Raw genomic sequence first — 24,989 nt, forward strand, 5'->3', positions numbered from 1 at the left:
ATTATGTATTAGCATTTCATGTTCAACCACAATTTCTGTTCCCATTATTGGACTACTTGATTTCTTGAAATATGCACAAGTAGAAGGTATGTCACAAGACTTCAGTGAACACGATCACAAAAGTTGGGGTTAAAACGTGAAGTACTCTGCATGAGAATAACAGCCTTTATTTCAACTTCTTTAATTCATGTCAACCCATTTGGTAATTACTACTGATTGCTTTCTTCCCCACTTGATTCATCTATTGATGTAGCCTACATTAGTATACATTTTACAACATTTTGATTTCCCTTTCATAATCCAGTAAAACTATACATTATGTTTACAAGCAATTTTTGTATGACTCATACTTTGTGGAACACTTTGGAGAAATGGGTATTGGAGGACGTGAGATGAAGTCCAAGACCTCTATGTACAGAATGCAAAAAGCCACAATTAATGAGTTACTGAAGTTATTGATGTGTAATGGAGTGTATTCACCAAAATGCATAAAACTGATCCACAAATCTGGTCCTAAAGTGCTCCTAAAAGTTGGCGTTTCCATGTACAGTCAAAAATACTTTCTTTTTCTTACACTGCAGCAGTTAGGACTTAAGCATATGTTGAGCTGAATCCAGAAAGAAAATAATATATTCCAGAGCATAGAAGACAATTTGCAAAAGTTGATTTGTTTTTCATTTAAGTACTGAAGGTTACATATTAAAAAAGAGGGCACTAACAACATTTCATGAATAAGTCACTGGCCTACCAGTCTTTTCAGCATCTTCCCGGTCACACATGGTTTGTCACACTGCACCATACACTATTCTGGCTGTGAGGGAACTGGCAGTCAAAGCTGTTGGACTTGGTCGTGGTAGTGGGTGTATTGGAAGGGAATGAACAAACCCCTTCTAACATCTGATTCCCCCACGGCCTCCACTCCAGTCTGACCCTCTGATTCTGAGAGTTGACGCTGCTTACACAGGCAGGTCTTTTGCTGTCGAATGTTCCCCGAACCAGTCCATTCTGAATGGTGGTGCAAGTGGTTCGGTCCAGGTGCTCAGCTGAGACCAGAGGCTGCCGGTCCTCTTCCTCAGAGATGGCAAACACAGGTACATTGATGTGATCACCCTCACTTGGAAAATCTTGCCTTTTTGTTGTCTGGTTGCTTTCAATGGCACAGTGGATGGAGGAAGAAGAGACAGACTCTGGTTGGGATCTTTGCGCATTATTAAGACCAGTGGTCTTGATCAGGTCTCCAGTTTCAGAGAGCAGACCAAAGCAAGGCCCTGTGAAGCGGGAGCGTCGCAGGTTGCTGGTCGAGTTCAGACGACGCTGCCGCTGGGCGGCCTGAGCAAGTGGATAGGAAGCATTGCTGATAGAAGAGTCAGAGATGGTGCTTGTTTCATTCTTGGCTGCCAAGTGAACGTCGGAGAAAACTTTCCTGTTGTCAGACACCACACTGGGAGGCGCCTGGAATGATAATGGACAATTACTGGTAGTCTTCAACAACAGACTATTTTAGTTTCCATCAAGCAGTTCAGTCCACAAAAGTAAATACTGTCAAAGAGTGTAATGGGTACCAAAACGACCCATCAATTTTCATTTTGAGTACGATTCTTAGTGGCGCAGTAAGTCACAGCCAGAGCTAAACCTACTATCAACAGAATCTGCACCTTAGTGGATCTAAAGAATGGGCTGAGCTGGACTTCAGACCTTTTCTAAAAGGTTGTTGTCATAAAAACACAAAATGATCGACAAAAATTGTCAGTTTCATATAATCCCTTGGTTGATTTCGTCATGCTTATATGATGTCCCTACACATTTGAACCTAAAGAAAGGGTAGCTAAATATGGACCTGTTGCTACTCTGCCTAAGCACCAAGAAAGTGGAAATACCAAGTCGGTCATGGTTTACCAAACTCCACCATGACCAAACAGTTCGACAGAACTACTTGTTGGAAATGTGGCTGAGCAGGAGAACAGGCCATTATTCAATAACAGCCTTGTGGCAGCTAATAATGTGGACTATTTAGGACACCATGCTAAGTTTGACCCAAATTGGTTGGTAAGACAGTATGTGTCAATCTTCACTCCGCATGTAGTTATGTTTTTAAGAGCACGGCAATGATGCTGGTACTGACGCTGTCTACTAGCTTGGTGAAGGGACTCGTAGAGTTCCAGCTGCACCACTTCTTATGGAGCTGCGGCAGCGGAGGGAGGAATTCCTGGAAGGTGCGTACGCTCCACGCTCTTGGTCTGGCACAACCGCCTCTTCCATCACTGGTGGGACCAGAAGGTGAGGGGGTAGAATCAGGTGGGGGCCAGTCACCAACTGGACCAGGACCAGTGTCACTGTGGCTCAGGAACCTCTCCCTTTGCTAGGACAACAAAATGTCATGTGAGTAGTATGCAGGAGAAATGATTGATTGAAGTACCAAAATTGATGGCCAATGCCTTGTGAAAGTATTCGGCCCCATTGAACTTTTCAACCTTTTGGCACATTTCAGGGTTCAAAGAGATGTATAAATAAAGTTTTGTCAAAAATCAAAAGGTGGGACACAATCATGAAGTTGAAAAAATGTATTCGCTATTTTTAAGTTTTTTAACAAATAAAAACCTGAAAACTGGGGCATGCAATATTATTTGGCCCGCTTGCATTAATACTTTGTAGCGCCACCTTTTGCTGCAATTACAGCTGCAAGTCGCTTGGAGTACATCTCTATCAGTTTTGCACATTGAGAAAAATTCTTGCCCATTCTTCTTTGCAAAACAGCTCAAACTCAGTGACGTTGGATGAAGAGCGTTTGTGAACAGGAGTTTTCAGCTCTGCCCACAGATTCTCGATTGGATTCAGGTTTGGACTTTGACTTGCCCATTCTAACACCCGGATACGTTTATTTGTGAACCATTCCATTGTAGATTTCGCTTTATGTTTTGGATCATTGTCCTGTTGGAAGATAAATCTCTGTCCCAGTCTCAGGTCTTTTGCTCCAACAGGTTTTTGTCCAGAATGGTCCTGTATTTGGCTCCATTCATTTTCCCATCAGTTTTACCCATCTTCCCTGTCCCTGCTGAAGAAAAGCAAGCCCAAACCATCAGGCTGTCACCACCATGTTTGACAGTGGGGATGGTGTGTTCAGGGTGATGAGCTGTGTTTCTTTCATACCAAACATCATTTTGCATTGTGGCCAAAAGTTTGATTTTGGTTTCATCTAACCGGAGCACCTTCTTCCATGTTCCCAGGTGGCTTGTGGTAAACTTTAAACCAGACTTATTATGGATATCTTTGAGAAATTGCTTTCTTATTGCCACTCTTCCATGTAGGCCAGATTTGTGCAGTGTACCACCCCCATTGTTGTCCTATGGACAGTCTCCCATCTGAGCTGTAGATCTCTGCAGTTCATCCAGAGTGATCATGGGCCTTTTGGCTGCATCTCTGATCAGTCTTCTCCTTTGTCGAGGTGAAAGTTTAGAGGGACGGCCGGGTCTTAGTAGATACTCCTTCCATTTCAATATGATTGCTTGCACAGTGGTCCTTGAAAGGTTTAAAGATTGGGAAATCTTTTTGTATCCAAATCCGGCTTTAAACTTCTCCACAACAGTATCTCGGACCTGTCTGGTGTGTTCCTTGGTCTTCATGATGCTCTCTGCACTTTTAACAGAACCCTGAGACGATCACAGAGCAGGTGCATTTATACGGAGACTTGATTACACACAGGTGGATTCTATTCATCATCATCAGTCAACATTGGATCATTCAGAGATCCTCATTGAACTTCTGGAATGAGTTCGCTGAAGTGAAAGTAAAAGGGCTGAATGATATTGCAACACCCCACTTTTCAGTTTTTTATTTGTTAAAACATTATAAAATATCCAATAAATCTTGTTCCACATCACGATTGTGTCCCACTTGTTTTTGATTATTGACAAAAATGTTTAACTTTATATCTTTATGTTTGAAGCCTGAAATGTGGCAAAAGGTTGATAAGTTCAAGGGGGCCGAATACTTTTACAAAGCACTGTATGTCAATTGTGAATACAACTCTGCAATCTATGAAAAAGAAGGTATTTTTAGGTTTGACATTGAACCTGAAAGCTCCAAGAGAAGTACATTCAATGTCCCCTAAGTCTCATATTTCTGCATAACACAAACCATTAAACAACCGCATTTTGATTCACCAATTCTCAATGAGATACGCATTGAATGTACATTGCGCAAATTTTGGAGGTGGCATTATGCGCAAGCACTCAACTGCAGATACAATGGTCAATGGCCTGCACTGTGCGAGAGACTTGTTATTGAAGCAAGCACGCATCTCTGCAACCGAGGTTGGACTTGAAGATCAGAAAGCAGTGACTGCATTGCTCTCCCTTGTAAACTGTACAGCAATTGACAATTGAGGCATTACTGAATTGACCCAATTGCTCCTCACACCTTTATTTCTCCCTACGGATTGTTTTGTATATTATATGAATGGAACATTGGGAAGGAAGTGTACCAGTTTGCTTGGCATGCTCAGAGAAAAACATGGCCAACAGTGTGTTTGGCTCACAGACTCATTCCCTCATTATTTATTAAGACTTAAACCTGTCGGTTGAACAGAAGGGGCGTTGGACAATTTAAACTGCCACATTTCAATAGCAAAATTTGAAGCAGTGGCAGAAACTGACCTGCTTCTATCATTTAGACTCAGATAAACCCAATGAGTCAGTAATTGTAAATTTTGTAACCTGTGCTCCAATTACATTTTTTAATTTAGTTTTCAAGCACATACACAAATACACAAATGTATTTGTTGACTGGCAGATACTGCATTTTGAGGTAGGTAGTGTCTATAACCCACTTGATGAGGGGGGAAAAAAAAAAAATCAATGATGTTTTACATTCCCAACAGTTAACTGTATGTACAGTGAAGAAAATAAGTATTTGAACACCCTTGTATATTGCAAGTTCTCCCAATTAGAAATCATTGAGGGGTATGAAATTTTCATCATAGATGCATGTCCACTGTGAGAGAGATAATCTAAAAAGAAAAATCCATAAATCACAATGTGTGATTTACCGATTTATTTGTGTGATACAGCGGCAAATAAGTATTTCAACACCTGACAAAACCAATGTTACAGTAATATTTGGTGCAGTAGCCTTTGTTTGCAATTACAGAGGTAAAACGTTTCGTGGAGTTGTTCACCAGGTTTGCACACACTGCAGGAGGGATTTTGGCCCACTCCTCCACACAGATCTTCTCTAGATCAGACAGGTTTCTGGGCTGTCACTGAGAAACACCGAAATTCAGTTCCCTCAAAAGATTTTCTATTGGGTTTAAGTCTGGAGACTGGCTAGGCCACGCCAGAACCTTGATATGCTTCTTACAGAGCCACTCCTTGTTTTTTCTGGCTGTGTGCTTCGGGTCATTGTCATCTTGAAGGAATCAGAGAATCTGGAGAAATCACGTACATGTAAAAACCAAAACTGTCATACAATTCAGAAAACCATAGGAAGTTAGCACAGTTTGTCACCACATGTCCAAATGCAAGTTGAAACTATACTGTGCCAAGGAAAGCCATCTGTCAACAACACCATCCAGAAAGGGTTTTCTGGGCCTGAGGTCTTCTAAGATGGACTGACCCTAAGTGGAAAAGTGTCCTGTGGTCTGACGAGTCCACATTTCAAAATATTTCAGGACATCACAAGCGTCGTATCTTCTCTAGATCAGACAGGCACCTGGGCTGTCACTGAGAAACACGGAAATTCAGTTCCCTCAAAAGATTTTCAGGTCAGCCGCATGGTTTTGAGGAAAAATCCAGCCTTGCCTCTGCTGAGTTAGCATGTTTGCCCTGTGTCTGCATGTCCAAAAATGCATGGTAGCGTGGTGTGTGATATGTGTCCTGCAATCGGCTGGTGACCACTTTACGGTCTCTTGTCCAAAGTCATCTGGGATAGGGTCCAGCACCCCCACATCCACAGTGAGGATCAGCACTATGGAAAGTCGATGGATGATTGATCGATAAGTGACATCCGCACAAATTACCTGTGATACATGTGAAAATTCTTGGTTTAGTTTTAAATGTCTATTTAGCTCATCCGATCAAAGGCTAATTGTGATTGAGTCTTTGGATTTGTGCTTGCTACATTATCCTTCCTAATCGGTCAGCTGGTATTATTCTGGGGAGGGCGAAGGTTTTGGAGGTTCCAGTCATCAGTTGGAGAACAAGTCCTTAATAATCCTTCCCACAGATTCACTAACAGCTAGCTTTGTCTAGACAAGAATTAACTGGGGTTTAAATAAAGTGTTCCTCTGGTCACTAAAGCACCTTGAACACAATGAGTACTTTTAGGTTTGATATAGAAGGTGAGAAACCACCCTCAGACCATAGTGGTATGAAAAAAAATCTTTAATACAGAAGGTAGAGTGGTAAGAAATGGACGATCTTTGTTGAACTGAGAGTTACGGATGGATTATGTTGTAAAAATGTAAGGTGTTTTCAAATGAAAACCATGGTTTTGTGCATGAATACTTGCGTTGCTGAAAAGGACTTGCACCAAATCAAGGAAGTTCATCTGGTCACCACGTTGCAACGGCCAGCCAATGCAGCATAATTATATACAGAGTCGTGAGCATCGAGGACACACGCAGACAGACCACACATTGTGTGCCAAAGCATGCATGCAATCCAAGCAGAGACAAACACACGCACATACAATTGGTGCCGGGAATCTCGCTCTGTAGATAATACTCCATTAGCCCTGGCTCCAGAAAAGCTTGCCAATCCTTCAAAAAAGCTGCCAAAACTGTTTATGCCAGCGCTTATTCCAAGAGAACACAAAAGCAAGCAGGGAAGAAAATGCTTGGCGAAACCACTTTTTCCTGAACATTTAATGACAAGTGTTTTCCCATTGAGGACGGCACAGTTTTTTTAATAGGTTTGGGCACATGGAAGCCAGTACCATTGTATTAGTCTGGGTCAAAAGAGAGCCACAAACACACTGTCACCTATATTGTTTCCTATCAAGGTTACTTTGAATGATAGCTACACCTTTAGTTCACAGTGAATGGCAGTCTTCACTTGTTAAGTGATTTGGGTTGCATTTATCATTAGTTTCTTGTCACTAAACAAAACACACTATGTAAAAATTTGGGTTCAATCGATCATTATTTTGTTGGCACTTAAATCAAACTATGTCATCAATACATGTTTTTCAACTAATATTTCATGTGGTTTTCTCATCTGCTCACAGTCAAAAGGTCGTGGGTTTGAAACTCTTCAGGAACCTGTCTGCATGAAGTTTGCATGGTTTTCTCCATGTAATGTTTTTTTTGTCCCTCCCACCACCTTGTGGGTACACTTGGCATCCTCCCACATTCCAAAACATGAGGTGGTACAATAATTAGAGACTAAATTGTCCACAGGTATGGAGATCCATGGTGCGTTGTCTATATACTGTTCACCCGATCTAACCTAGATGTATTTGTTTGTATACTACCTCTTCCCCAAAGTCAGTTGAGATAAGTTACAATTCAACCTTGACTCTGAACATGATAGGCAGTAGAAAATGGAAGGATATTCATTACATCCAGATCTGAGATATGTGAATTGTATTCCCATAGTCAGGCGGCAAATCAGTCAATTAGTCTGCTCAAAATTGAGATTTGATTTTTGAACGATGCCATACATACTATGCATGGCTATCTTGTGGCTTTACTGCCATGAAAGCAGGTCTTACTGTGTGTGAGGAGAAGGATGGCCTGTGTGGGCTCGGGCCAGACGATATGATGAACACCTCATCTGGACCAAAATCCAGCTCCGCCAAACCACTGGAGGAAAGGTCCAATTCTGTATTCTGGGAAGTGTCACCACCAGCACTGACTGAGGAAAGTAACAAAACAAATATTTAAAAATATAATACAGCATGTAATAATAAGAAAACATTCTCCAGGTAAGCTACACTTTCACGCATACATACATCAGGAATCTCGTTTGATGTGCGTCCTGCGTCTGAGATGCACAAAAATAAGCAAGGAGGCATAAAACATGCTCAATCTGCATCCACAGATGCAGATTGACCGTTGCCTACCCGTATTATGTGCATTGCTTACCTATTCGTGTTTGTGAATGTGCGTGCTTGTGTTGCTTCAGAGCTTCTGCCAATCATTATCCGCTAAATGTACGAGTCCTGTCTTGCTGCGAGCCAATCAGAGGCAGAGAAAGGAGATCTAAACTATAGCCAAAAAAGAAGTTGAGTAGAAGACCGAGACACAACCCCCAACGCACCCCCCCAAAAAAAATTTTAATCTATAAAGCCAGAGGTCATTTGGGACAAACCCATTTTAAAATGGAGCCATCAGTGTCATATTTGTTTGTACTTGGGAAGTACCCACTGGGAGTGTCATGATCAGAACACGGAATGGACCTTTCCGACTGGCGATCATCAGCTCCACCCCCCTTAGCTACAGTTTCCATCTACCGCAATCTTCCAAAATGGCGATTGAACAGAACAGGTTTGAAGTGGATTCTCTATCGTTTATTCCTGGTAACATTGCGGTCTGTTTTTTTTCCAAATGCGCCAGACTTGTCCAAGAGGGTTCTACAGAGAGGTCTCAACTATTTCACGCAAGGAAATGTACACGGAATGAAGATTTTGGTCAGAGTAGGACACAATGTCAGTTACAGCGAAATTTCGATCAATGCAAAAAAGTTTGACGCCTCACAAACGTCGTATTGAAATCCAACAGGATAAAATAGTGGATTCGTACTGCGCATGTCAAGCAGGGTGAGTACTTTTTACTTGGAAAGATCATGAGTAATATCATTGTAGTCTTTATAAATGAGTGGTTGTATTCATTTGACTTGGCTCGTAATAGAATCCAGTGCTCTGTCTTAAAAGTCAGATGCGATACAAATAAGCAAATAGACATTTCTCTTGCATGACATCGCGCATTTACGTGTTACTAACCCTTCTTTGGCATAAAACATTACACACTTCTTTCAGCAGTGCAGTGATACGGTAACAAAGTGAAAGCTGTTCTCCTGCAATGTATAAAGCACTGATAATAATTTAATCAAACTCAGGGAAGTTACTTCTCCCTTACCTTCGAACATACAGCCTTGTGTTTATTGATATTGTCCACACTTAGTTGTACGTGCGCTCTTCCCCAAGCCTTAATCCATCATCGACACTTTGTCAACTGTGTTTGTTCAACCGGGCCCCTTTTAACCTAGCCTGATATCTTTCATCAGAATTGCACATTCACCAACCGCATCTGAGGACCATTTTGTTTGTAACATTAACTTTTAAAAGCGCACGTGACTGATAACGAGCATTGCTTGTGGGACGTGTCGACAAGAGGGGTGTGTCAAGTCAGGGGTTAAGACAATGCAGCTATCTGATTGGCTATTATTGTACGAGTGATTTACAGGTTGGAAAGGTCCATTGAACCCAAATACACGACTTGGCAGACTCAGGAGCAGTTCGGGAAGAATCTTTATTTAGTCCGATGTCAACACACCAACAGGCAGTCCACGGAGGCAGCAGCGATATCATCGGCAGGTGTAAGAGGCAGATCCAGAGGAAGGCGGGGATCAGTACACGAGAAAGCAGGAATAGGATCAGCAGGGTTCGCACGCGTCCCTAAAAGTCCCTAAAAACCCCTTAATTTTCGAAGGTGCATTTAGGGGCTCCCAAAAGTCCTTAAAATCCGCGAAAACCGGTCAAGCCCCTAAAAAGGCCTTAAATTATAAAAAAATCAAAGGGAGGACCTCTACCGCCAAAATTCTCCCCAAAAAAATCTTTTATTTAAAAAAAATAGCGATCAGTCTGGCATCTAAAACAGCCGGAAATTGTCAACGGAAGTCAACGTGTTGACAACGAGTCGCCATCTTGTCGTTGATATTCCATTGTTCGTTTCCGTGAGTCGGCATTTCACTTCGTCTTCGTTACGTCTTTCATCGATCCAACTTGTATCATGGGGAAGTGCATTTTTCAAGATGCTTGAGTTGAAAGTAAGGAGTTTGGAAGCTGGGTGTGTCGAGATGCAAAAGATCGGCACATGTTTTACTGCCATCTGTGCAAGCAGAGCTACCAGCTAGGAAAGATGGGCGTCAAAGCGCTGGAGTCGCACCGGAAAAAAAGGAGACACGCTGATTTGGCGAAGACTCTCTCATCTTCCGTTGGTATGAATCTGTTTCTAAAATATAAAGATAGTGAGGCATCAACTTCAGGCAGTGGTACTAGCAGTGCATGCGCACCTACAGTTGTCCAGCCATCAACTTCAACCAGCCAGAAGTCAGGCTCTATGAACGTAGTTCAAGACACGAAGGCGGACTCGTTAAAGGCAGAGAGCGTGTGGACTTTAAAAGTGATCTGCAGCCATTACAGTTACAAATCTTGTGAAAATAATTCGAAAGTGTTTGCAGTCATGTTTCCAGACAGTGACATTGCTAAAAACTACCACTGTGGGGAAAGGAAGACTTTGTACCTGGCTCCATTTGGCATCGCTGCCCACTTTTCATCTCTACTGCCTCAAAGCCAAAAAAGCCAGAAAAGAGACTGACATATCTACGCTTATTGAGAAGGCTGACAGGCTGTGTGAGGAGGAACAAGAAAAGAGGAATCTGAGGTTTATCACCGAGGCCAATGCACTCAGAGGCAGAGCAAAGGACAAGAGAGCCTCTTTGGCACCTCTGCAGCAGCAAATAGAGGAGGCACTGGGTAGGCTCAAGGAGCTAGAATAGGGGTGCTGAGACAGACATCAGTAGAAGACATTTGTGTATATAGTTGCAATTGTAGTTAGAATCAGTTTTTCTGTATACTGTTATGTGAAGACGTTGACAATGGTCATATCAATGAGAACTATCACAAGGGGCGACAGGTGATGTTTGTCACAGGTACTGAGGTACTGGAACATTTGATGAACCAAGAACAGCCGATGGCACCATTGGGTGAGTCTTTTTTCCTTACTCTTGATTTCCCACGATGGCCCTAAATTTTTCGTGTTGGCCCTAAATTTTTTCCGTGTCAGCTCTAAATTTTTCGTGTCAGCCCCTAAGAATGGCCCTAAAAAGCCCTTAAATTTTTTGGGTCCAACTGAGTATGAACCTTGGATCAAGGAGGTGCGGGAACGTGACATAAAACAACGATCTGGCAAAGACCAGACAGCACGCGTGACCATATATCTGTGATGTAATTACTTGTGACGAGGCACAGGTGTGTGCCTCCGCTGCATATCGTTTGTAAACTTACGGCCAGTCTGAGACGTCTCCACCCATGCTTCAACATGAGCCATTCGACAACTTGTCGCGAGCGTTCATGTTCGCTATGGATGTCTCAGAAAGATCAACACAGCAAATGTACATATATGTGTATATCTTTATATCAGTGATGAAAGTCCTCCGGATTTTTAAATTTTCATGAAAGTTGCTCTGGAAAATTGAGGAAAAATGTGGATATAAGTTGACAACATTGAACGAACATGCATTTGTGTTCGTTGTTTTGCTTTCACGAACGTAGCCATGTTGAGGCACTAACACTAGTAACAGTAACGGTCCTCCCCTCGCATTCTCTCAAGACGTCGCCCATGTTGTGTGGTCTTGACATTAATTTAGGTGTTTATTTCATAAACGTTGTTGAAACGAGCCTGCTCCAAAACAACCGGTATTCACCTGGAAACAGGAAATGCATGTTAACCGAACTGAGCATGTACAGAGGATGTATGAAAGCGCATGTTCAGAACTGCTTTACGTAATGCAAGTGCATTTAGGTCGAAAGTTATCAACATCATGAGGCATGTCAAAGGAAATTCAGTTACACCAGGGGTGCTCAATGCGTCGATCGCGAGGCAGTGTGACGGTGTGTGTGTGTGTGTGTGTGTGTGTATATATATATATATATATATATATATATATATATATAAACTTCTTTTACATGTTTTGCTGTTCGGTGTAGAAATTATAGGATATACTTTCATGTATATTCTATATCTTTACTATAATATGTATAATGTGGGGAAAAGGACAATCTTTTTACTGAATAGTTCACTCAATTCATTTGTCTTGAGATAAAATGGCATATTTTAAGCATATTTTAATGACAAATGTGATTTTGTGCAATCCAGTGATAGGGGATGGGGGCAAAAAAAATCTGGCCTTGGCCCTTCGGGAACTTCTGCCCATTTTTTTTTTTTTTTTTGGTCAGGACTTAGAAATTTTACTTTAAATTTTTGTCTGAATTTTGTTCACAGATATCGCCAGAATGTACCACAGCCATCCATGTTTTCAAAGATTTCCCAGGGGGGCATACCCCTGGACCCCCCAAGTGCTCGTGTTTGCGTTTTCAGGAATTTTCACAAAAGTCCACTTTCATCTCTATTATATCAACTTTTGTTTTTAAGTTAGGTTCGGGTTAGGATATAATGTATGTTAGCTCCCTCTATGTAAGTATGTTAGTTCCCTCTAAGCATCTGCTACGTACCCTGAGTTCCCTTGTTAATAACGCATGTGCATTCATCACAAGGAGACTTTTCAGCACGGAGGAGCGCTCAGACTGTCACAGCCAGGACAGGGACCGGCAGGGCCATGATAGGGAGCACTTGTTAGAACCACATTTTTGCAAAACGCCATTATTAACCAAAACAAAGGCTTTGAACAAACAATGTTGAAAATGGTTCAGCTGTTATGATTTGTTGAATTAAAAAAATTTAAATTAAGCAAAATTGTTGCTGAGATGCCAAAGAGGGAAAATTCTCATGTTTTTATTTTTCTCAATTTAACTTCCTTTGACCAGTTAACGTTCGACCTTTTTACTTGCTCTTACTGTGAAATGCACCCGCACCTTTATTTCATAAACGTAAGAGCATTACACAGTTGTGCTCATACAGTATGTTGGATTATTAAGGCAGAACTTGTAAAAATAAAAAAATATATATAATGTGAGTATATCTGCACCATATACAGTGAAGCAAATAAGTACTTGAACACCCTGCTCTATTGCAAATTCTCCCACGTAGAAATCATGGAGGGGTCTGAAATTTCCATCGTAGGTGAATGTCCACTGTGATAGAGATAATCTAAAAAGAAAAATCCAGAAATCACAATGTATGATTTTTTTTAACAATTTGTGTGATGCAATTGCAAACAAGTATTTGAATACCTGACAAAACCAATGTTAATATTTGGTACAGTAGCCTTTGTTTGCAATTACAGAGGTCAAACATTTCCTGTAGTTATTCACCAGCTTTGCACACACTGCAGGAGGGATTTTGGCCCACTCCTACACACAGATCTCTAGATCAGACAGGTTTCTGGGCTGTCACTGAGAAATACGGAGTTTCAGCTCCCTCCAAAGATATTCCGTTGGGTTTAGGTCTGGAGACTGGCTAGGCCACGCCAGAACTTAAATAAGCTTCTTACGGAGACACTCCTTGGTTTTCCTGGCTGTGTGCTCTGGGTTATTGTCATGTTGAAAGACCCAGCAATGACCCATCTTCAATGCTCTGAATGAGAGAAAGAGGTTGTTCCCCAAAATCTCACAATACATGGCCGCGGTCATCCTCTCCTTAATACAGTGCAGTTTTCCTGTCCCATGTGCAGAAAAGCACCCCCAAAGCATGATGCTACCACCCCCATGCTTCACAGTAGGAATGGTGTACTTGGATGGAACTCATCACTTGTCTTCCTCCAAACACGGTTAGTGGAATTATGACCAAAATGTTCCATTTTGGTTTCATGTGACCACAAAAGTTTCTCCCATGACTCCTCTGTATCATCCAATTGGTCAATGGCAAACTTAAAGCCCGGGTGTCATCCCTATAAACATTCTAAAATAGACATTGCAATGAAAAATAAATATAACATTATTCACTTCAATGTCTATATGGAAAAATAAATGTGAGCAGAGAGCGCGTCATCCATGCGCAAAGTTGCAGAAGTATCATTCTACGATATGCAAGTGGTCGTGATGTTGGCTGCGTCCTCCGTCCGTGATGTCACCCGGACATTTGCAAATGAAAACACGCCGTGCACCCTAACTATGGGAGACAAACGCGCCCTGTCTGACACGGAAGCTCTTTTTGAAAAGGAGAACACCACACAACCGAGTGAAGTTACCAGGGCAATATTACACTATTGTTTCGAGCCATATTCAGTTGATATACGATCACGGCCAAACCTCATCCTCGTCCGATCCACTTCCGCGGCGGAGATGAGCCATAGCGGCGACGCGCAGCCTTTGCAGAAGCAGTGACCGCCTCAACCGGTGTGGCTGCCGTGGTGGCATATAAGGAGGAGGTGGACCCGAGCCATGCTGCTTTTAGGGGTATGTTCAAGGCCGCCGCAGTACTTGTTGAACACCGTCGAGCCGGGGCGCATTACTGCCTACTGGTTATTTGGAACTCACGAAGCTCTCTTCCTCTGCACCCGTGCAATCCATTTTTCAAACCGAACCGGGTCTCTTGCAAGCTTATGAAGGCTAAATCCATTCTCCCGAGTGTTCAAGCAATATCCAGCAATGCAATGAGCCGGCATTTTGACTAACACGAAAGAACAACGAGCTACCTTCCCGGAAGTAAAACTATGTAGTATGTATTGTAAAACAAATTAGTCCACTAGGGGGTGCCTCTGCCCTATATGTCACTTCCTGCTTCTCGAAAACAAATCCCTTGAGAGGATTTTCATGGCGGGAGTTACAAAAAGCTGCATACGTCAAAATCATGTTTTGTGGTGAAAAAACACATGGGACTGTATTGGCTGTGGGTTTTTCTTTAATAATATACCAAAAATCATCAATTTCATGGCACTTGACCTTTAAGACGGGCCTTGACATTTGCTGTTTTAAGCAGGGGAACCTTCTGTGCCATGCATGATTTCAAACCATGACGTCTTAGTGTATTACCACCTGTCACCTTGGAAACGTTGGTCCCAGCTCTTTTCAGGTCATTGACCAAGTCCTGTCGGGTAGTCCTGGGATGATTCTTCACCTTTCTAAGGATCATTGAGACCCCACGGGGTGATATCTTGCATGGGGCTCCACTCCGATTGAGATTAACCGTCATGTTTAGCTTCTTCCATTTTCTCAGGATTGCTCCAACAGTGGACCTTTTTTCACCAAGCTGCTTGGCAATTTCTCCGTAGCCCTCTCCAGCCATGTGGAGTTGTACAATTTTTGTCTCTGGTATGTTTGGACAGCTCTTTGGTGTTGGTCATGATACAAGTTTGAGTCTTACTGATTTTATGGGGTGGACAGGTGTCTTTATGCAGCTAACGAACTCATACAGGTGCATCTGATTCAGGATAATACATGGAGTGGAGGTGGACTTTTAAAGGCGGACTAAGAGGTCTTTGAGGATCAGACTTCTAGCTGATAGACAGGTGTTCAAATACTTATTTGCAGCTGTATCACCTAAATATATATATATATAAAGTTGCTGTGTCATCATGAATTCAAATTCGAATGGGTTTAATGGTGATCAAAGCAAAGCATTTTATTGGTGAAGACAGGTGTTCAAATCCTTATTTGCAGCTGTATCACACAAATAAATCATTTTTTAAAAAAAAATCATACATTGTGATTTCTGGATTTTTCTTTTTAGATTATCTCTCTCACAGTGGACATGCACCAATGATGAAAATTTCAGACCTCTCTATGATTTCTAAGTGGGAGAACTTGCAATATAGCAGGGTGTTCAAACACTTATTTTCTTCACTGTACCTGTACACGGTCATGTTACGATTTACATTGAGTTCTATAACTGCAAGCTGACGAGAAGTGTTTCACTGTGTTTTAGGATGCCATCTGAAATTGGGTAGGATGTTTGTGTTTAAAACCAGGTTTGTCACCGAGATTTTAAACTGTGTTGTCGTTATTGTAAATTCCTAGAAATTCAACGTTCAATATGAAGGGTTCAGGATGTTTTTGTCAAAATCTGCTAACCGACATTCTAGTACTGTATTTCCACAAACTGCGTAATGTCTGCTGCACCAATAGGAAATGTGGTCTGGGTCAAAAGACGCGACCCCCATGAAAGCAATTTATAATACGTAACCCTTTGCTGCTTTGTACACACATTTTTACCCACACCATTCAGAAGTCAGAGCACATACAGTCCCTGCTCATGTTTGTGCGCCTCCAATGTTGGATGCGCACCAGATGAAATCCCTGTATATTCTTTGATTAATTGTTTTTAAAAAGGATTTACTTGAATTACTACGCTCCATATCACTATCACTGGCATAGAAAAATGTTTTTCGTTATAATAGTTAGTGGAAAAATATATTATGGTTAAAAAAATACAAAATAAAAAATTACAAAAACTTAATATATTGAGAGTGCAATGGATACAAAAATATTGTAAATCGTATAAAAATAAAGTAATAGTCATAAAAATATGCAATATACCAGCACAGTGCACCAAGAACCATAATATAGATTGCGTAGGATTACTGTATCTTCATTCTATGATGATATCTTGTAGGGACTCATTGTTTGAGGGCTGGGTATCATTGTTTTGAAACATGAGGATCTAGGGAGTCAAATAGTTTCAAGTGTAAGATGATCTGTGTGTGTGTGTGTGTGTGTGTGTGTGTGTATACACACACATATATATATATATATATATACACACACACACACACACAGTATATATTATTCGGATCGGAATCTGCAATCATGTGAGAAAAAAAACAAGGATTTCATAAGCATTGTCTCACAGTTTGAAGACAGCTTACACTGTAGGTGAACTTGAATTTGTTCATTTTACAAGCTCTGCATTTTTGTCCGAAAACCGTGACTGGAGCCGCTGAGTTACTTTGAGGGTTAACTAATAAATCTCTCAGCCTAAGTCCCTTCTTATTGGAAAAAGTAAAAGCCTTTGGATTTTTCCTGGAAAAGACTGACCACAACTTTTGTTATACAATTTAACTGTCGCCATACAATACTCACTCGGAAACCACGTAATCAAAAAAAAAAAAAAAAGTATCATCTGCAGTGGCAAACACTCATCAGCTACATCTATGTTCAGGACTGAGGAAAGGCGAAAGGAATACATAGAGATGCGACATAGGGCCAAGGTAGGGATAGGGAAAGCTAAGCAAGGGCTATGAGGATGTACACCAGGTTGGACATGAAAGAGGGAGAAAAGGATCTCTACAGGTTGGCCAGACAGAGGGACAGAGATGGAAAGGATGCGCATCAGGTACAGGTGATAAAGGATAGAGATGGAAATGTGTGCCAGTCGTGTGCTAAATAGATGGAAAGACTACATTGAGAAGTTGAAGGATGAAGAAAATGAGAACTACATTGTGTCTTTGTGGATCTAGAGAGTCTATGACAGAGTCCAAAGAGAGGAACTGTGGTAATGAATGTCTGTCTGGTGTGGCGGAGAAATATGTTAGAATAGTACACGACATGTATGAGGGCAGCAGAACAGTGGTGAGGTGTGCCATAGGTGTGACATAAGAATTTAAGGTGGAGGTGCATTGGGATCAGCTCTGAGCACCTTCCTCTTTGCTTTGGTAACGGATAAGCTGACAGATGAGGTTAGATTGGAATCCCCTTGGAGCATGATGTTCCCAGATGACATTGTGATGTCCAGTGAAAGCAAGGAGCAGGCAGAGGAACAATTAGAATGATGGAGAAATGCAATGGATAGGAGAGGAATGAAGATTTAAGTAAAACACAATATGTGTGTGAATGACAGAGGTGGGGGGGGAAGAGTGAGGCTCCAGGGAGATGAGATATTGAGGGTGGATAACTTCAAATACTTGGGGTTTATACACAAATTTATAAAACAGTGGTGAGCCCAGCCATGATTAGAGACGGTGGCACTGAAGAGACAACGTGAAGCAGAGCTTGAGGTGGCAGAAATGAAGATGTTGAGGTTCTTTCTAGGAGTGAGCAGGTTGAATAGAATTAGAAATTAGCTCATTACAGGGACAGCCAAGGTTTTATATTTTGGAGACAATGTTTCAGAGAGCAGACCTCAATGGTTTGGACATGTCCAGAGACGAAAGAGTCAGTATATTGGTCGAAGGGTTTTGAGAATGGAGCTGCCAGGCAAAAGAGCGAGAGGAAGACCCAAGAGAAGGTTGGTGGATGTTATGAGGGAGGACATGAGGGCAGTGGCTCTTAGAGAAGTAAATGCAGGAGATAGGCTTTCATGGAAAAAGTTGATGCGCTGTGGCAACCCCTAATGGGACAAGCCGAAAGGAAAATAAGAAGAAATGGTCCACAGCTAAGAGAGAGAGAGAGAATTGCGCAGGCATGTGGAACAGTGAGAATGAAAAGGGATAGAAACAGAGTAGTGTTTAAGAGAGGACACTTTGATTCTGTGTGCTTAAAGGATCTAATCAAGCCTTCCGAGCAGCAAACCGGTGCTTCGTACCATTATTATTCCCGCCACCAAGCCGTCTCCCCTGTGTATCCCGACCACGGTCAGGCGACTGTTGCAAGAAAGATTAACAAAGGTTTTATAAATAAAGATTTATGTACATACACTACATGTACTGTTGTAATATTAGTCTTAAATATGTAAAGTATAAATCCTGTTTACGTATTTTAATCATTCTGGTACTCAGATACACATACATGAAAGTTCCTGGGGGTGGGGGGAATCATACTTTGCCTTTTTTCACATTTTATGGGGGGGTTCTGGTTCCCGTTAACACCAAAAAACTAGTGCTTACTGTAGTATTGGTTAGCTTCAGTATCATATCATTAAAAAGAATACAATGAGATTTACTGTATTCTAAAATTGTTGGTCTTGCTTAAAATGGCACCCTTTAAACTGTAGTTAGTGTTAATTAAATATTGTATAGCTGTCACAGAAACATGTTCAAATATGTGGCTCTCTTCGGCCAAAAGGTCCCGGCTCCTCATTTAGAGTCTTCAATAAACCAAACATGTATGTAATTGGTGTACTGGCTGAAAATCCATTGAAGCAAAACCACACAGGTAGGAAGTCATCAAAATTAAAACTTTGAATGTCAAATCTAAAAGGCAACATGCGCTAACCACTTGGTAACTGTATTGTACAACAGGGATGGCCAAACTATGGTGCTGTTTGCCTCCTTTCGTGTGACTCTCCTGAAGGTACGAAAGCATATCAAAGTTCTGTTATGTGTGTGTGCACTTGGGCTTTGCCTGAGTACATTATAGTAGGTGCGATTTAGCATTGCTTGCATTTATTGTGGTATTTGTGTGAATGCCTGGCTTGAGTTTATTACGGATGTTACAGGCATTGTGACAACAAGCTCAGTGTGTGTGTGTGTGTGTGTGCGTGTGCATGCATTGTGTGTCGCCGTGTGAGTGAGACGGGACTGCGTAGCGGGAGGGTGAGAACGAAAAACAAGCACGATGGCAACCAGGGAAGAGTGGCTTAGCTGTTTCCGTCAGCCAGTTCAGTAATGAAAAAAGATAGTTAACCCCAAGAGGGATGACCTCGGCCTCAGATGTCTCCCCTGCATCTCCCAACCATAGTCAGATTATGGCAGCAGGAAAGGTTGCCACAGTATATTTGCTAATTTTCACAAATGTGAAAATTTGTCAATTTCGCTCTCAAAATGCCAGGGGAAAAATGCACAGTCAAACAAAAATATTGACTAACACAGAATGGCCAGAGCGGAAGAGCTCTTTTTTTTTTTAGGGCAACAGCCAGCCTCTTTTGTGTCAGATGTCTATTGCACATTTTACAGCTTAAAATCTTCCTTTCAGCTCTCTCCATGCCAACATCAACCTGGAATTTCCAAAAGGGACTTAACTCTGCAGTCCCAAATTAGTCACTTTCAAAAATCACACAGAAAAACAGATGCAGTTAAAAAAAAAAACAATAAAAATGAAGCATCCAAAGACTAACGCTTCTAATCATATGAAGTGTCTTGAAACATCGCAAGGGCCAAAAAGCCATACAACGAAGGGTAAGTCATTAAGAAATGCCTCGGTGATGTCACTGAAATCTTGCATCCTGAAAACCTTAAAAACATCTTTAACAAATGGTATCAGACCTTGAACTCTCCAGCCACATTGTTGAACAGAGAATATCGGACATTAGCATGGCTACGGATATACAGTTGCTCTCAGATCTTCTGAATTATTTGAGTATTTTAGTGTTGCATTAGATGACAGTTATGACATACAATAAGACTTGTTTGAATTCGTACTTTGCGTAAGAGATCACACTTTTTTTGTAATTAATGACCTGTGATCTTGATCCTCTGTAGGAGTCAATTTTTCTTATTTTGGTGAGTGACATTTACAATCAATCTGTGTGTGAAGGGAATGATGTTCATGTTTATGATGTGGCTCTTTGCCGTAACACATTAAAAAATGTGGCTTTTCATCTCTGACTGCTTGACCATCCCTGTTGTAGAAGATAAACAATTTAGCGGAAATGCAACACCGAACACGAAGCCAAGTGAAAATGTGAGTTTGGTTCCCTAAAGTATGATTTATTTCAGCGTTCCTGTGATACTGCCATATCTTCGGGAATGTTTTAAAGAGATCTTCATTTTTAAAGGCAGAGTTAACATTTTTTTTAAACCAGATATTATTCATCGTAGGTCTTCTCACCTATGTGTGGTGGGCTGTACTTGTTTTCCTGATTCCTGTTCACCTCCTGGTTGGTCTGACTCTCAGCCATTGGTTGCAGCTCACTTATCTCCACTCTAGTGTTCTGAATTGCCTCTGGCACCTACACCACAACACAAAAGAAGTCAAGTAGTTCAAACCCAAAACCTGACAGCAGCAGTTCTTTGTGATGGTGCATTTCTTAAAATTAGACCAAAGAGGGCAAAAAAGAACATTTAAATTTGACATGCCAGAGACAAATATTTTTAAGTCTGTCACATTTGAATATATTAAAAAAAGCCACCATGTATGTAAAGTAAAGCTCTCCCTTGAGCCGCAGCACTGAGTGTGTACACGCTGAAGCAGCAAGAGACAGCCCTTCACCTACTGGCTGAATAACATCTGCCCCTGTGGTTATGGTTAATAAAGCATTACCTTTCCCGTTTGTCTGCTATGTCGGGTGAGCCATACACAACAACTCAGAGTGAGGCGCTGATGTTTTATTATACTCTGTCACACTCAAGAAGGCTCGTGGGCTAGGGAGCGTAATAAACAGTTGTGGATCTACACACGGCGCATGGAGTAAGGCTGTGGAGTACTGGATGGAACCAAAGCCAATCCACCACCGGTTCATTCTTTTACTCACAGTACATTGTGGGTGAGGGCCCTAGTGCTAGAAAGTATATGCCTCAGGCAATTATTGTCACGGGACTAGTTTTTAGCTCGCATTCAAATAAATCTGGCATGAGAAAGAGTTTCAAGCTAACGCGCAACTATTCAGTACTACATTTTTTCAGTCTTTGCACAATTTTTCAAAGTACAGTGGAACCTTGCTAAAATGGATGCCGATATAATGGATATTGGACAAAATAGACCATGAGGACTCAACAGTGTGTTCAAAAATAGATTTGATTTGTCACTTAAACTGCCGTTGACAATCTGTTCATTCCAGATGTGACCGTTACTTGACTAGGACTGTGGCACAATGCAAGCAGAGAATAGGACGGATGTATTTCCAGGTCCAGTCAGAAGACAATTACAATAGTCAAGTCTACTTGAACTGAAACCATGGATGACCTTCTCCCGGTCTGCTTGACACATGCAAGCCTTCACTCTAGATATGTTCTTCAGGTAGTAAAAGGGATTTTAATATTTGATTTGATATGACTGTTGAAGCAAGCAGAATAACTGATCCAGCAATACATGTGATTTGTTTTACAATAATACTTAACTATATTTATGATTTATAAACATTTGTGCAAGTGAATGACAACATGACCACAGGAGTCAGGACCAGCGTCTCAAATATTGTCCTCATTTATTTTCACCCACATCCCTTCCTTGGTATGTTGATGACTCTCCAACTATCATTTGCGCTCAAATTACCGATTAGCGGGCCACTAATCCAACGCTTGGTGAATTCTGAATTACTATCTTCACAATGATAGGAAGACCCCATAATCAATGATCCAAAAACAGGGATTGGGCCATTGTGAAACTTTTATTTAAATTGAAAAGATTAATGATCTATTCAGAGCAAATCTTATTTATATTTCAAATATTAAGAAGAAATCCCCCTGTCCTGGTGGTCAGGCGAGGAAAAACAAAATGGAAAAGCTTGAAAAGGGACATCCCAATGATTTTCAACAAAACATTATCTTGGAAACCCAATAAAAAGATTTTCTAACGAAATTTAAAAAACTCATGGCATGGGATTTTTAAAGTCTAAAAAAATGTGGCAACTTTTTACATGACCACCTAGTTTTCTGTCAGACATATTTGGTATCATTGTGGTTTGAGTTCAACAGACCTCAGTACGGAATGGAAAAGAGTGCAGATGCAGTTTTGTTTGTACCTCAGTGCTGGTGGATGCACGGGAGCTCTCTCTCTTTAGACACAGTTTGGGTCTGAAAATAAAAGCATTTTCATTCATTTTCTGGTATTTTTCAAATGTCATCTTTTCATTGGTTCTTTTTGTGTGCAGAACCATTCACAAAGGCATCAGTGAGAAACATGGTAATGAAATTTACTATATCACTAATTATTTTTAAGTTACACTATTAATAACAGTTACATCTAATTACACTTACAGAAGATGACAACAATGGCAACTATAATCTTATTGTGGTATTTTCAATAACATTGTCAACATAACTACTCATCCATTCACCAACTTCCAGTTGTTTCCATCCTTTTCTTAACTCCAAATGAGCCAATGAAGCATGCTGAAATATTTGAACAAGAATCCACTTATTAAAAATTTCTCTCACAGCTGAATGAGCCCATTAACAACCACTGGCCAACTGAGAGAAACGCCTGCTGCGACTCTCTCCCACCTTTGGCTGTTTTCTTACCAGAGCAGACCTTGGGAGTTAATCTCAGCAGTGGTTTCCAACATTCAAGACCTTACCTTTCTCATCATCCAATTAAATTAAATTCTACTGATTTTTGGGAAGTCATTTGAAATAACTAGAAACACCAAGAGAAAAAGGCGGCCACTGAGGCTGCACAGGGTCTTAAAAATTTATGATCATGCACTTCCTGGCTTTCAAATAACTTGGGTTGTTGTTTTTGTTAATTGCAGTTTCATTTTACTGAACATGTGCTTTCAATTTCGTTCTCATAAACAGTTTAAACCTGAGGTGTTACCTGGCATATTAAACACTAGGGGCCTGATTTACTCAAGGTTTACACATGCAAAAAGGGGCGTAGACTTTGCACATGGAAAGAGGTGGAAACATTCATTTTGCGTGTTGTGGGAGGATTAAATACACACTGGTAAATGTAGCCCATGCAATGTGATCTATCAAACTTGAGACAAATTGCACTGGTTGATTTTGGCACGCCTGAAATCCAGGTGCAAACCAGCACAAAAAATTGGGTGAAACACAGCAGCAAGAGCTTTTTCCGCTTGTGTACGTTTTTTGAAATGCCAACAGAAATTATTGCAACACATTGTCGATTTAACAATACCATTCTGGAGAATCTGAATGATCTAAGGTAGAAGTCACCAAACTTAATGAAACAGCTACTTCACAGGTCTACCAGTTTGATACACACATCTGAAATAAATCCGCTCAAGGTCAGTGTCATTATGTCATTAATAATACAAAAGATATTTATCTGAACACACTGATCATGTTAATGATTCCTCACAGTTAACAAAGACAATGACTGCGATGGATGGGCACACAGACCCATTGGACCTTTCCAACTGGCGATCTTCAGTTCCGCCCCCCCCTTAGTTACAGTTACTATGCCCCACAATCTTCCAAAATGGCAACTGAAGATAATAGGTTTGAACTGGATCCTCTGTCACATATTCCAGATAATATTGGGGTACGTTTTTTGCCAAATGCGTCGGAGTTGTCCAAGAGAGTTCTACAGAGAGGTCTCAACTATTTCACGCAGGGATACGTACACGGAATTAAGATTTTGGACAGAGCAGGACGTAATGTCAGAGTTACAGTGAAACGTTGCGATCGATGCAAAAAAGTTTGACGCATCACAAACTTCATATTGAAATCCAACAGGATAAAATTGTGGAATCGTACTGAGCATGTAAAGCAGGGTGAGCACTTTTTACTTGGAAAGATCACGAGTAATATCATTGTAGTCTTGTGAGTGGGGTGTATTCATTTGACTTGGCTCGTAATGGAACCCAGTGCTTTGTCTTAAAAGTCTGATGTGATACAAATGGGCAAATAGACATTTCTCTGGCGTGACATCACACATTTACGTATTACAAACCCGACTCATCAGCATAAAACATTACACACTTCATTCAGCAGGTCAGTGATACACTAACAAAGTGATATTTGTTCTCCTGCAGTGTATGATGCACTGACAATGAAATCAAAGTCAGAGAATATACTTTTCCCTCACTTACCTTCGAACATACAGCCTTGTGTTTGTTGTTGTCCACACACAAGTTGTACGCGCGCTCTTCTGCAAACCTTAATCCATCATAGACACTTTCTCAACTGTGTTTTAGGCTTTGGAAAATGAATCAACCGGGCCCCTTGTAACCTAGCCGGATATCTTTCATCAGAATTGCACGTCGACGTTGCCGTGGTCGAACCTCCTCTCGGGGACAGCGAAGGGCTCCAAGGGGCCTTTTGCGTGGCGATGCACCTTAGCCCGCTGACAGGCCACGCATGCGTCGGCCCAGGCCTGCACATCTTTCTTAAGCCCGCGCCACACGAACTTCTGGGCCACCAGCCTTACGGACGGTTTGCTTCCGGGGTGGGAGAGGTTGTGGACCGCCTCGAAAACAGCCCGCCGCCAGTTCGCAGGCACCAGGTTCCGAGGCTGGTCAGCCGAGAGGTCGCGCAGCAACCTGACGCCTGAGTCACCAACTGCGACTTCCTCCAGGTGCAAACCCGTGTCAGAAGTCTTGAGGGCCTGCACCCCGTGGTCCGAGGCCTGGTCTGCGCTCATGCGGGAGTAGTCGA

General features: G+C 41.5%; 1 protein-coding gene across 1 annotated transcript in view; it reads right to left on the bottom strand.

Annotated features, from left to right (window-relative positions):
* Positions 1–142: 142 nt before the first annotated feature.
* Positions 143–24,989, bottom strand: part of si:dkey-112e17.1 (uncharacterized) — a 46,407-nt gene continuing 21,560 nt past the window's right edge. Inside the window, exons 3-7 of the mRNA XM_061815979.1 lie at positions 22,391–22,442; positions 20,539–20,659; positions 7,708–7,850; positions 2,123–2,359; positions 143–1,452 (exon numbers count right to left, since the gene is read on the bottom strand). Coding sequence (XP_061671963.1) covers positions 772–1,452; positions 2,123–2,359; positions 7,708–7,850; positions 20,539–20,659; positions 22,391–22,442 — 1,234 coding nt within the window. The 3' untranslated portion in view covers positions 143–771. The remainder of the gene's footprint in view (positions 1,453–2,122; positions 2,360–7,707; positions 7,851–20,538; positions 20,660–22,390; positions 22,443–24,989) is intronic.

Source organism: Syngnathoides biaculeatus, chromosome 4, assembly GCF_019802595.1.
Source record: "Syngnathoides biaculeatus isolate LvHL_M chromosome 4, ASM1980259v1, whole genome shotgun sequence".
NCBI classification, from domain to species: Eukaryota; Metazoa; Chordata; class Actinopteri; order Syngnathiformes; family Syngnathidae; genus Syngnathoides; species Syngnathoides biaculeatus.